Raw genomic sequence first — 14,380 nt, 5'->3', positions numbered from 1 at the left:
TCGTGGAGTAAAGGCAGGCCCAGGTTGGACTGGTTCCATGGGGTTCAACCTCACCAAGTGGTAGCACAGCCTAGGATACTTCCAGCGATGGAGAGCTCACTACTTCAGCTTTACTTTCCGTTGTTTAGCCGTGTGAGGTTTCTGCCCTAGAGCATGGTCCCGATCTGAACCCACTGCCTAGAGGTGGGTATGTGGGTGCCTCAGCCCCCACCTCTTGGCCTTAAGAAGCAGCTGACTCCATGGAGAAGGGGGAGGGTTCTGAGCCCCCGAGCCTTCCTCCTGCTGGCCCCTCGGCCTCTAAACGGTTCCTCTCTGGGCTGGGCCAGCTTCAAGGCCCAGCAGGGAACCCCTCCCTTTGGGGGCGGCTTCCCGGAGGGAAGTGATCTCAGTTTGGGGGCACCCAGACCCTGACGGGAAGGGGGCACGTGGGAGGCGGTCATGGGACATCCTGTCAGGCTGGGGGAGTCCCACCACAGGCTGAGGCCTGTGACCGGGGGTTGGGCAGTGGCTGGGCCCCAGTCAGAGACTTCACTGAATCCTTCACCAACCCAGAAGTCATAATACTAACAGCCATCCACACTCAGAGAGCACACTTTTCTGCCCCAGGCTGTGTTTAGCTCATTCAAGCGAAAGGGTGTGTTTAGCACCCCTAGGAGGTGGGGGTGTTATTGCCCCATTTTAGAGGCGAGAAAACAGAGGCACGGAGCAGTTAGGAGCACACCGGATGCCGTCTGTGAGCGGTCCAGCTGGAGCCTACACAAGGCCACCTTGCTTCATTTGCTGTTCCCTCTGACTTAGTCTCATGAGCCCATGTTCTGGGGGAGGAAACTGAGGCACAGCAGTTGCATGGTAAGTAAGTGACATGGCTGAGGTTCCAACCCTGGATTGCTATGTGACCTTCTGGAATAGCCCCTTAGCTGGCATCTGCATGGCTGCTCACCTGTCTCCTACAACAAGGACAACAGCGGCACCCAACACCTTACCGAATGCTCCGCAGTGCCAGCAACTGTGCTAGGGGCTCACACACATCATCTCCCAGTCCTCACAGCAGCCCCAGGGGTGTGTGTGCTAATATTAGCCCCATCGGACAGATGGGGAGACTGAAGCTCCCTAAGAAGACGTGGAAGTCTGGCTGGTGGCACCGGCTGGGCTGGGATTCGAGCTGCAGCCTGTGGATCCAGGCTGCCTCATCAGCTCCTGCCCCATGATCAATAATCCCGCAGTGTTCTGTTTCCCTCCAAACTCTCCTCTGGGACTCATCAGGCTAAGCTGTGTCCCATTAGTGGTTTCCTTGTGGTTGAAGCTGGCCCAGGTTCTCCAGGGTCTGCTGGAAGCCAGGCCAGGGTGGTGGGGAGACAAGGGGAGGAGAGGGGGTCTGCAGTGCTGCCTAAGGAAGGCTGAAGGGCTGCGTGGCACTCGGAGAGGCTACCACCTTGGAGGCTGCTGGCAGGCAGAGGCGGGCACTCATACGCCATGGGCTGTATGGGGGGCTTTCTGGTCACCTGGCTTCCCACACACCCAGCAGGGGATTCAGATCCCTAGCAAAGCAGGAAGTGGAGGGGGAGGGGACAGAGGGCTGGACAGTCCTCCACAGCCTGAGCCCTCCAAACTGCTCCTTTCTCATCTGTGAAATGGCATAATTGTAATAATAATAAAATAATAATGATAATAAACACTCCCAGAGGGCCTACTATGTGCCAGGCGCTGTTCTAAATGCTTCGTGTAAGTCAACTCTTCAGCCACAAAATGACTGGGGCAGGTTGTTATGATAATAATGATAATAAACATGATAATGATAACTATTATGATCACTGTCTTGTACAAACACTGAGTGAAGCACAGAGAGGTGAAGCAATTTGCCTGAAGTCCAGAGTCACACAGCCACTGGGCTACTAAGTGAAGATTGAATCTAGTCAGGATTTGAACTTCCCCGACTTCCACTGTCAGCCCTCTGGCCCATGCCACCAGAGTGCTAGCCTGGACTGTTGCAGGGGCCTCCTCCCCATGTCCCAGTGTCCACCCTTTGCAATGTGCAGTGCATTCTCACATGGCAACCGGGGGGATTTTTCACAGACTCAAGGCTGGACTGTGTCACTCCTCTGCTCCACAGCTATCAATAGCTCCCTAGTGCCCTTAGGAATCAGTCTAAACTCCTTAGAGTAGCCTCTGAAGCCCATCACAAGCTGTCTGCACAGCCTCACACTCTAACCACACCAAAATTCCAGCTTTTTTTTTAACATACCGTGTGTGCGGTTATGCCTCTGTATTTGCATATGCTGTTCCATCTGTCTAGAGTGTCCTACCCACCCCACCCCATTGGCCTCCCTGCTGAGTTCTTTCTCAATCTTCTGGCTCAGCACAAGCACTCTGTCTTCTTGGAATCTTCTCTGCCATCCTTAGGGCAAACCACTCGCTCCTTGGGGACTCCATAGCACCTTGCGCCTGCAATGCTCCCATCAAAGCACATAGCTCACTAGGTGCGGAGGTGTCTGTGTTCCTTCGGGCCTGGCAGCCCCTCCAAGGCTGGGCTGGTTTACAGTCACCTTGGCATCCCTCTGTGGTCAGGAGTGCAGGGAGGTAGGTCCTTGCAAAATGTTGGATGAATGAATAACCAAATACATCTGAATGAACCTAACTGAATGCTGCTCATGACTAGGCTGGAGACTGCAAGCTGGGCGGATATGGTTTTGTTCTGGTTCACATGCTATTTACATTTAAAAAATAGTGACCTGTATTTATTTATTTATTTATTTTTTGAGACAGGATCTCACTCTGTTGCCCAGGGTGGACTGCAGTGGTGCCATGATAACTCACTGCAGCCTGCACCTCCTGGTCTCAAGCAATCCTCCAGCCTCGGCCTCCTGAGTAGCTGGGATCACAGGTGTGTGCCATCATGTCTAGCTATTTTTTTTTTCGTTTTTATTTGGTGGAGATGGGGTTTCACTACATTGCTCAGGCTGGTCTTAAACTCCTGTGCTCAAGTGATCCTCCTGTCTCAGCCTCCCAAAGTGCTGGGATTCCAGGCATGAGCCACCTCAAATGGCCTCACATTTAAAAACTGGGGCAGATTCACACCAGTCCAGATTTCAGAAATCCCCAGATATCCAAGGGTGGGGCCACAACAATTGGCCTCCTTGGCAACAGTGAGCAGGAGCTGAGTTATGCTGGCCCCATTCATGCCTTCAAGTATTTCTTGAGCACCTGCTGCATACCAGGCACTGGAGAGCAAGACAGTTAAAAAACCTCTGCCTTCCCATACACTGCACACACTTCTATTAGTTGCCCAGGCCCTGTAAGCATCTGAATTTGCAGCCTTTGTGTAGATGGGTAAGCTGAGCTGCAGAGAGAAACTTGGGCAAGATCACCTGGCAAATTAGAGACAGGCCTTGGACCCAGGCTCCCTGACTGTCATTTCCACAGGGCCAGGTGAGTAACACCTTGGAACAAGTGAACCTTCGCTCCCTAGAACAGAGGAAGCTGGGGAGGGCAATGCTTACCCCAGCCAGGGGGAGGGCCCTGGGAAGGTGGTATTCCAGGTAAACTCTGTGCTTCCTCTTACCGTGCTCTGCTTGCAGTTGGAGGGGGAGGGGACAAAGGCCCAGTCGGTCATCGGGACAAGAGGTGGCTGTGCTGCAGCTGCTGGCAGGACTGTCCTGGCAGCCTCCTTTGATTGCCTCGTCCTTTGTTCTGCATCTCAGGGTGCTCAGCTCCAGGGCCCAGCGCCAGACTCCCTCATGTACCCCGTCACCGGCCTGCCACTGCTGTCTGTGCAGGCAGCAGTAGCAGCCTGGAGCAGCTCCAGAGGGATGATGGAAGGAGCCCAGAGAGGGAGAGGCGCTTGGCCAGGGTGGCCGAGCAAGGACACAACTATGCGGGACCTGGAGGAGACTCAGCTCCTAGCCCGGCAGCTCCTGGGCCCCAAGGTAGGGGACAGTCCTATATGCTGGGACTTCCTTGGCGCCTGGCCTCCTGCATCACACCCATCATCACTCCACCTCTCACCCCCAGAACAGAAGCACCTTGAGGGCTTCTGTGTCTGTCCTGTTGATTGTGACATTCCTAGTGCCCGGACAGTGCCTGGCACACAGTAGGTGCTCATGAAATTCCTGATGAATGAATGAATAGTGACCACAATCACACAAGTTCAGTACTATCATCAGGTCCATATTACAGGTGAGGAAACAGAGGCTCAGAGGCTCAGGGAGGGAGTGTGGTTTACTTAAGGTCACAAATCTCCCCACCCACTACGATTCTTTTTTTTTTTTTTTTGAGACGGAGTCTCACTCTGTTACTCAGGCTGGAGTGCAATGGCTCAATCTCAGCTCACTGCTACCTCCACCTCCCGGGTTCAAGTGATTCTCCTGCCTTGGCCTCCCGAGTAGCTGGGATTACAGGCGCCCACCACCAAGCCCACTAATTTTTGTATTTTTAGTAGAGAGGGGGTTTTACCATGTTGGCCAGGCTGGTCTCGAACTCCTGACCTCAGGTGATCCACTCACCTTAGCCTCCCAAAGTGCTGGGATTATAGATGTGAGCCACCACACCCGGCCTACACACCCCATGATTCTTAGTAAGCAGCTGGGATGGGAACCCAGAGCCTGGCCCTCACCAACAGCATTCCCCGAGGTAGCTGTTTCCAGGTTCCAGGCCCCATGTCCTCAGTTGATGTCAGCCAGAGGCAGCTAGGGGCTGCTGGGGCTGTCTATGTCAACCCAGAGGCTGGGTGGGCTCATGGGGGTGACTATCTAAGGGACTGGAGCTGTCCTGGGGACTGGTTACCACCGGTTGTGATTCCAGAGCCAGGTGGAAGGATGGAGGCCCAGGGAGAGACAGAGGTGGCGGGCGGAGGCCTGGGAGCACCCCAGGCACCCCCATGCACCAAGAACATCACACTGGAGAGAGAGTTAGGGACCTCAACCCCATTGCCTACTGCCTGAATGGGCACTTGGAGCCACTGTGACCAGTCCTGCCCCAACCCCTTGGCCTCCCCGTGGCCTCCCCGTCCTGGCCCCTCCTCGTCACCCTCTCATCACACCCTCCATCATCTCCCCTCCCAACCCCTCACGCTTCACTCCTTACCACCTTCTTCACCATCCCCTCCACAGCCCCGCTACCTGTCACTTCCGCATCACCTCCCCTACTCCAGCCCCCACGCTTCCCATCACAGCTTCCATCTCCTCCTTCCTCTCCAGGTCAGACTCCGCAGCTCCTTTGGAAGAATGAGGCGGGGGATGGGAGGAAGCTGGAGAGGAGGAGGGAGGGAAGGAGGAGGAGAAAGGGGTCAGGGGAGGAGAAGGAGAGGGAGAGGGCTGCGAGGGGGTCTGTCCCGGGCATCCCCACCCCCAGCCCGGAAGGCGCGGGCGGGTCGCTGATGGTGCTGTCCAAGGTACTCGGTGGCCTGGGCGAGCCTGGGAAGGGCCGTGCGCACCCAGCTGCAGACCTGGATCTGATCTCAGACCCATCTCTTCTCAGCGTCAGCAGGCGGCTCCCCACCCTCTGAGCTTCAGCTTTACTATGTGTAAAATGGGGTGACGCCCGCTGGCTGGGTGAAGGGAACCCAGACAGACTGTAGGAAGTGCCTGAGGCTGCCCCTGCCCCACCTGCTCCAGCTCCAAGGGCCCGTGATTAATGAGGCTGGTCCTGCAGCGTGGCTGTGAGTCCCCCGGGGCCTGGCTGCTAAAGGGCAGCAGCTGGCAGCCCAGCCTGCCAGGCCCCAGTGGGCCCCACGAGGCCTCCTCTACCCATCCCCTATCTCCCATCACAGCCGCCCTCTGCCACCCAGGCCTGAGACCCTCCTCCAGGACCCTGCTGAAGGACCCCTGCTGTTTCCTCCACCTGGAAGTGTTCCTCCTATCATTCTATTTACCCAAATCACACACTCTCAAAGGACTCCTCCTCCAGGAAGTCCTCCTCTCAGAGGCTCCAGGCATACACCATGCACATCCCATGGCTGAAGGCACCTGCATCTGCCTAGTGAGGCATTTAAATCTTTTTCTTCCTCGAGCATGAGTGCTTACTACGTGCAAAGTAGTATCCTCCAAGCTTTTATCTACATATCTCATTTAAGTATCTCATTATGTCCTCATGACAACCCTCCCAGCTAGGGACTATTCTTATCCCCATTTTACAGAGGAGGAAATAAACTCAGAGACGTTAAGGAATTTGCCCATGGTCACACAGCCAGCAAGGGGCCAAGCTGGGTTTTAGGTCTGAATCTGTTGTCCTTATGAGTCAGAGGGTTCAAAGGCTATTTCCATGATATGCATTTGCCTTCACCTTCACTAGACTCTGAAACTGATCTGAAATGGATAGATTAGACTCTGAAATGGATTTTGCCCTTCTCTCTGAGTCCCCAAGACCCAGCCCAGGACCTGGTACTGAGAGGCCACCAATGACTACCAAATACGAGCGATGAATTTACAGTTTCAAAACAGGCTTCTGGAGTTAGCCAAGCAGCCAGAGACCATGGGTCTGCAATAGTAGAAATACAGACAGTGTGACTGGTGGTTGGGGAGCACCCACATATGGATTAGCTGGACCTGCTGCTACCAGAGATGGACCGCTCCCTGCCCCTACACATAGTCTTTCTTGCCCCTGGCATCAGGCCCAGCCCTAGTCTCCAGTGAGGAGGCTGGAGAGAGGGTCCCAAAGGGTCCTGTAACCAGGAGCTGAGCCCTGGAGGCCTCCAGGGTAGTGCAGGCTGTCCCTGCCTTGGGCTAGACCCTGACAACAAGCCCCAAGAGCACTCTCAAGGGAGAAGGGGGAAGGGGGAAGGGGTTCTCTCAGCCCTGGCATTAAATGTCACCTTGTTTTCTATCCCTAAGGCCTGTCTGGGGGACCTGGGCTCTAGCTTAGGACTGGTAGGCTGTGTGACCTTGGGGAAGTCACTCACCCTCTCTGGGCCTCACTGTCCCCAGTTGGTGTCTAATTCTGGAGGTGTTTTCCCCGGTGATGGGAAAAGCTCCTCCCATCTGGGTGGTAACAGCCTAAGGGTCTCCAGCCTAAGTGTCCTCAGATAGTGCTTCCTCTCATGGCAGGGACCAGGGCTGAGTGAAGCCCAAGGTTTCCAGGGAAGGAGGCAGGCTGGAAGATCCCAGAACCAGCCACCACCTGCCACTCCAGCCTGTTGGCCAGCTTGGGGGCACCAGAAAAGGCCAGGCTTGCAGCCTCGGGTATGGCATCTTTGGATGGTCCCCAGCTGGCCTCCCTCGGCCTCAGCTATCCCATCAGCAGAATGGGCAGGAGGCTGCCATGCACCCCTCCAGCAGCACATGGAGAGCGACATGGGAGATACCAGGCAGATAGGTGTGCCTCCCCAGCTCCAGTCATACGAGGCCAGGGAGCGAGCTGGGAGCTTCTGTGGAAGTGGCTGAGTTACACCTCTGTCCAGCTGTGTGAACTGGGTGGGAAATTCAGGGTCTGGGTGAGGCCCTCGGAGGCGGCTGTCCCAGTGGCAGGGGATGTAAATGACCCCCCAGGGAAGATGTGGCTTCTTCTCTGGGAGCAGAAAGCCATTCTCAAACCTTTCCCCGACTGCCAGTGGCAGCCAACCCCCTCACCCCAAGACCCTGATGGCTCCTGGGCCCAGCCCAGCCACCAGCTGAGCATACCCTTCGGCCTTGGGCTTCCCATATGTGGCAATCTTTGTCTGTGGGAGGGACAGTTGGAGACAGAGGGAAATGAAGAAAGAAAGCTTTGAGGGAAACCGGGCACTTGGCTCAGTACTGCGAAGTGAGCAAGCGACCCATCCCTCGCCCAGCTCTGACTCTCCCTCCAACCCTCTGCCTGGGACACCACCGTGATTGATCTAACATCATCCAGCTCAGGGTCACAGCATTAGGCCTCCCCGTGGAGGGGCTCCAGTTTCCAGTCCAGACTCTGGGCTCTGGACCTGGAGGGCTTCAAAGGGAACCTCACCCCCTGCAGGGAGCAGTGAAAACAGCCCAGCAGGGGAAAGGTGAGGGGGCACGGCTGAACAAACAGCAGCCCCTGTGGGGCCAGAGCCTGGCTTCTCCCCTGTGGCCCCAGCCTGACACCTGGGCTTTCTTCCGCTGGCTGCACTGCACGAGAGGCACATACACAGGGCATGTGTGTGTCGGCATTGTGTGAGCAGACTGGTGCTGTGTGTGTGTACGCACACGCACGTGTACCTTGGTACACACCACAAGGGGTGGAGAAGCCATGCTGGGTGTCCTGTGGCACCAGCACGGTCTTACCCCATGCTCAGGTTCAGAACATGTGGGGCAGGGGTCAGTGAACCTGGAGCACACAGGCCAAATCCACCCACCATCTGCTATTGTGCAGCTCAGGAAGTAAGAATGGCTTTTACATTTTTAAATGGTTGGGGGAAAAAAAAAGAATATTTCATGACCCGTGAAAAAGATATGAAATTCAAATTTCTGTGTCCACAACTAGTTTGATTAGAACGCAGCCACACGCATTCACTTACATATTGTCTATGCTGCTTTTCTGCTCCGATAGAGTTGAATAGTTACAACAGAGACTGCAGGTCCCACAAAGTTTAAAAGATTTATTATCTGATGCTATTAGAAAAAAATCAGCCAGCTCCTGCATTGGGAAACTAGCAAAGCTAGGGCAGTCTCCCCTCAAAATTAAAGTCCAGCTTCAATGAACATATCAAGAATTTTACAATTAGAAAATCTAGTCAGAAGCTTGTGTTGATTTCAGCACATACACGTGAGTTTTGGGTTTTACAGCATTATGTTGGAGTGTGTGTGTGTGTGTGTGTGTGTGTGAAATATAATATTTTCAAGATTCACAGCCAGGCACAGTGGCTCACGCTTGTAATCCCAGCACTTTGGGAGGCCGAGGCGGGCGGATCACTTGAGGCCAGGAGTTCAAGACCAGCTTGGCCAACATGGTAAAACCCTGTCTCTACTAAAAATACAAAAATTAGCTGGGTGTGGTATGTGGTAGCTTGCCTGTAATGCCAGCTACTTGGGAGGTTGAGGCACGAGAATCACTTGAACCCGGAGAAAGAGGCTGCAGTGAGCCGAGATCGCACCACTGTACTCTAGCCTGGGAGACAGAGTGAGACACTGTCTCAAAAAAAGAAGAAAAAAAAAAAGATTTAAGATCTTTTGCTTGTCTCTCTTGTACCCACAGTGGTGAGCACGTGCTAGATGCACAGTAGATAATTAGTTGATGTTTGTGGGATAAAATCAGCCAGATTCTCTCTGTTCAACCCGACAACCCTGCTGGAGAGGTGATCCTCTCACCCATTTCACGGATGTGGAAACTGAGACCTGGAGAGGCCTGAGGTCACACCGTTGGCACTCAGGTCTGCTCCCTGCCAGTTGAGGCTCTTTTCCAGTCTGTTACCAATGAGGACAAGACATCCTTTCTTGACATTGTTTTGCTCCTGGGTAAAGCGAGGGAAAAACCCTCACATATCTGGTGAGGAGGCCTCTTGCCCCACTCTCCAGCAGGTTCCCAGGCAGCCGAGGTCTCCTGCCAATCACAGTAGGTTTCCAGGCCTTCCTCCCTCTCTGGTTGGGGTGGGAGGGGGTTCCTGGCAGGCTCCCAGGAGTCCATTTAGGAATGAGTGTTTTTTTTCCTTTTCCGGCAAACAGGGGGCAGGTGTGGAGTGAACAGCTCTGGAGAGGGGGAGAGGGGAAGTGACCGGAGCTGAACTTCTGGGGGATCCAGTGAGGCTGAACCATAAAAGGGGTACTATTGAGAGAATGGGGCCTGATGAAAGGGGAGTGTGCAAGTGTGGGGACTCGGGAACATAAGGGGATGCTGGGAATAGAAATGGGGGTCCCCCCAAAGATAAGAGGATCAAAGGTAAAGTTGTCAACTTGGCAGCCTTGTGGGGAGCCTGTCCCTGCTTCTAAGATCCCCGCTGCCCATCCCCAACCCAGCTAGGTCCCGGAAGATCTCTACACCCAGCATTAGCTCTGAACCTGCAGAACACCAGACCTCCTAGCAAGGAGTGACGCCTACCCACTTCTGCTCTCACAGCCCTGCCCTCTACCCCTAGGAGAAAACAGAATGGGGTGGGCAATGTACAACACTTCCCCTTCTTCCGTCAGGTCCTTGGTGCCTCTCTGGAAGAATGGGCACATGGAGCTAATGATGACTTCTACTCTCTGGATCAAATTCAAAGTTCTTTGCATGGCTGTCCAGGCCTGTACATCCAGTCCTTGCTCAGCTGCCATCTTGCACCATCTTCCCCTTGGTGGGAGATGCATCCCAAACAGAATGGACTTAAACGTCCTCTGCTCCTTCCCACCCCAGGGCCTTTGCACTGGCTGTGCCCTCTGCCCGGGACACTGGCACCCTCACTCATTCTTCAGATCTCTGTTCAAACATCACTTTCTCAGGCTAGCCTTCCCTGAGTACCTCTGGGCCAGGTTTAGTTCATGCTCTCAGATCTGCCACTGATTGTCTCTGCGGTGATATGTTTGCTTGCTCCCTGACCACACCAGGACCTTCAGTGTAGGTCCTCCAGCAGAAGACCTCGACTGATGACTTTGTCTTGCTCCCTGCTGTACTACTCCAGTGCTTAGCACAGAAATTGACACACAGCAGAGATCAATAAATAATCATATGATGGAATGCATGAACAATTGGCACCATCAGTGATGGTGGTCAATGCCTGGAGTTACGGAAACATAGATGTACTAATCTGTACCATCAATAAACCATTTGTTATGAATTCGCCTGTGTTTCCAGACATGGTAAGCACTCTGTGGGTACCTAGCAATGTTCCGGACTATTGGAAAGTTCAATCATTGCAGAAACTTCTATTGGACTGTGCTAGTTAGAAAGGCTGGCCTCCTTTCTAACTAGCACGGTGTAATAGAACTTTCTGCAACAATGCAATGTTCTGGATCTACACTGGCCCACAAAGTACCACAAGACACATGTGGCTATGAGCACTTGAAGTGTGGCTAGTGAGACTGAAGAACTGGATTTTACATTTTACTTAGTTTTAATTAATGTAAATTTAAGTAGCCACATGTGGTTGGTGGCTACCATATTGGTTGGCACAGCTCTAGAGGGAAAGCGAGCATCCTACCAGCCTGGGGTTATTACGTGTGGTTCTGTCATCCAGGGATTCATAGGAACTTCCCCAAACCCCATCAGCTGGTCCTTGGGGGGTCAAACATGCCAAGGATTTCTAGGCTGCTTCTGCACAGCAGGACCCCACCAGTCCCCACTGCCCATGGAGCTTGTCACAGATACCACCGGGCAATGACTCAGGGAGATCTCCCCAACGACGACAAATCTCCAGAACAAAAGAGAGTAGGCCTGAGAGTGGGACCTCATCGATTTTATCTCCATCATCAGCCATCACATCACCATCAACGCAACCATCAACATCACCATCATTACAACCACAACAGGATCACCAATACCACTAAGTAACAGCCACACACAGGGCTACCAGCCACACCACATGGCCACGAAGACTGCCACCAACATCATTTTCTCATTTTCTCCATCATCACCACCCCATCACACCACTTCCAGCACCACCACCAACACAACTATCAATGTCACCAACACCACTGAATCCCATGGTTAACGCTGTCACTGACATCACCACCAACACTGCCACGTCACCATCATCCATCCCTCCATTGTCACCAAGACCCCACCACCATCAATACTATCACTGAGTCACCACCAACACAACCGCTAACACTGCCTCCTCCATCATTGCCACCTCACCCCACCATCAACACCACCAACGCCCCCCATCCCCAATTAATTACCACCAGCACGACTCCACCCCCCAAACCAACACTTGGAGCCAGTATAGGATACCAGTTAAGAACTTTGGTTCTGGAACTCAACCGCCTGGGTTTAAATCCCAGCTCTGAGTTTAAATCACTCAGCTTCTGGGAGACTCGGTTTCTTCATCTATAAAATGGGACTCATAATAATACAACAATACACAGACTTACTGCCTGTGATTCTTGGGAAAAATCAAATGAGGAAGTGCATGTAAAGCCCTTATTCTACAATCACATGCTACTGCTGTTCTAGGTTCTGTGCTCAGTGAGCACAATTTTATTTAATCCTCACTCAGCTGTGAGAGATATTGATCTACCCATTTTGCAGATGAGGAAACTGAGGCTCAGAGAGATGATGCAACTTGCCCAAGGCCCTACAACTTGCTCAGAGGCTGCATTGGAATCCAAGTCTTAAACTGGACAAGGTTAGACTGCCCTGTTTTTCTGGAGGTGAGGCAGGGAGATGAGGAAGGGATTTGGCATCAGCAGATTTACTGGGATTTTCAGCATCCCACGCTGCAAGGTAGTGATGGCTCGGCGGGGCGGGTGGCATGGGGTGGGTGGGGAGTCTGCTCACCTGTGTCCTGGCGAAACTGGTGCATGGACTGCAGGTCGATGATGTAGGGCACAAGCTGGGCGTCCACCTGCCCCAGGACCACGGAACCGCGAGCGTCCTCCTTCAGCACGTTCTCAATGTGGTGGCACACGGTGGCCGTGTAGGGCCGCCAGCGGCTGTGCTCATTCAGCCACTCCCACACCACCACCCGGGCCACGTTCTGCGGTGGGAAGCCCAGACCATTCACAGGCATCAGCCCACCGTGGCCTGGCCGTGACATGGCCGCCACTGCCTCAGGGGCCAGGTCCCCCACTATTGCAGGCCCAGCTCCTCCTGGGCCTGGCAGCAGGCGGCAACTTCCTCTCTCCCCAGGGGGACAGCAAGGACCGTCTGGCCTCCTTTCTAACTCTGGGTTCTCTCTGAGGCCTAGAGACCTCCGTTAAAGGAATGTGGGATGGCCATCCAGGCTGCAAAGACCCCTTCCCGGTAGAGCCTTCTCTGATAAAGGGTGCTGCCCTGGAAAGCAAGTGTCTCTCTTACGCCGGAGGAAACAGCTCTAAAGTCCTTGGCCCCCTCGGCTGGCTCAGGTAGGGAGTGAGGCAGCCGCCCCTGTTCGAGGTCCAGCCTCTTCCGTGTTGTCTCTTGGTCCCTCTTCCCCGCCAGACAGGGCCTGTCACCCAGGAGGCCTGGGCCACAGCCTGCTGCTCCTGCGGCTCTCAGCCAGCCCTTTGCACTCCCAACTGCGTCCCAGACCCTGCGCCCGGCTTCAGTGGGGCTTCTCGCCTCCCTCCGGTCTGGGCCCCCTTCTCCGACGGCTCCTGCCGAAGGGGGCGTCCCTGCCCCCTTGTTCCCTCTCCACGGTGTCCTGGAAGGCCTGGGTGGCCGCAGAACGCACGGGGGAAGGGTGCGGCGTGGACCCCCGGGCGGCGCGCCTGGACTGCGGCTCCGGAGCTGGGCTGGGGGACGAGGGGGACGAGGGGGGCGGGGGCCCGTGGGCACGCCCCACCCCACTCGTGCTCGCGACCTGCCAGGAGACAAGAGGGGAGAGGGCCCTTTAAGAAGAGAGCACAGCACCCCCTCCCCCCTTCCCAGGAGAGCATTCGGCTGAGAACAATGGGGAACCGAAGGGGGACAGCAAGGGGGGCGTACGGGGTCGCCCCGCCCGCTTTCCCTTGGGGCAGGCCTGGAGGGAAGGCTGGGGCCGGGGGCGCGCTTTTCCGAGACTCTCCGCCTGGGGGGCGCCCTCCTTGGCTCCCGGAGCCTTCCCTTCCCCCGGGGCCCTCGCCCTGCCGGGGGGATGCCGGGTGCGCTGGGGTGCGCCGGGAAGCACGGGGATGCGCGGCGCTGCAGGCGCGGCCCAGGGCCCCTCGGGGGTCGCGTCGCGGAGGGGGCGAAGCCAGGAGCTGGATCGTCTCTGCCTCCCGCCCTGGGGGTAACAGCCCCGCTTCCCCAGCCCAGACGTCTCCGAGCCGCTCGCGGGCCCCCAGCGGGAGCCGGGGGTGGGGTCCCTAAGCACCCGCGTTCTCACCGCCTCTCTTCGTCTCCGGCTCCGGCTCCGGCTCGCGCTCCAGCACCGCCGCCTCCTGGACTCCCCCCGGAGTGGGAGGGAGCCGCGGTCCCGCCTCCGCGCCCGTTCCCTCCCAGGCCCCTCGGCCGCCGCGCCGAGCTTTCCGCGCGTGGACAGACTGCCCGGCCGACGGACGGACGCAGGAGCCGGCTGGCGGCCGCCGGGATCCCGCGGGTGGGAGGAGGCCTCGGCCGTGCTCCGGGAGGGAGAGGGGAGGGGGCGGAGGAGGAGGAAGGGGAGGAGACAGATCGCGGCCCTGAGCGCCACCGGCGCTGACACGCGAGTCTCGGGGCGCCCCAAATCCTCGGCCAGGCCCTCCCGAGACCCCAGGGGGCCTTCTGACTCCGAGCAGAGCGTGAGGCAGGGAGTGGGGTGTTTAGGAGTCACCGGCTTGAATCTTTGTCATCTTTATTTCCAGTCTCCCAGTCCAGGGCCTGGCACTGAATAGGTGCTCAATAAATGCTTGAATAAATGAATAAGATCCAGAGACTG

General features: G+C 55.6%; 1 protein-coding gene across 1 annotated transcript in view; it reads right to left on the bottom strand.

The window, feature by feature from the left end:
* Nucleotides 1–14,064, bottom strand: part of DTX1 (deltex E3 ubiquitin ligase 1) — a 41,268-nt gene extending 27,204 nt beyond the window's left edge. Inside the window, exons 1-2 of the mRNA XM_016924300.3 lie at nt 13,850–14,064; nt 12,343–13,345 (exon numbers count right to left, since the gene is read on the bottom strand). Coding sequence (XP_016779789.1) covers nt 12,343–12,601 — 259 coding nt within the window. The 5' untranslated portion in view covers nt 12,602–13,345; nt 13,850–14,064. The remainder of the gene's footprint in view (nt 1–12,342; nt 13,346–13,849) is intronic.
* Nucleotides 14,065–14,380: the final 316 nt, after the last annotated feature.

Source organism: Pan troglodytes, chromosome 10 (genome assembly GCF_028858775.2).
Source record: "Pan troglodytes isolate AG18354 chromosome 10, NHGRI_mPanTro3-v2.0_pri, whole genome shotgun sequence".
NCBI classification, from domain to species: domain Eukaryota; kingdom Metazoa; phylum Chordata; class Mammalia; order Primates; family Hominidae; genus Pan; species Pan troglodytes.
This window is presented reverse-complemented; position numbering and strand designations above follow the sequence as displayed.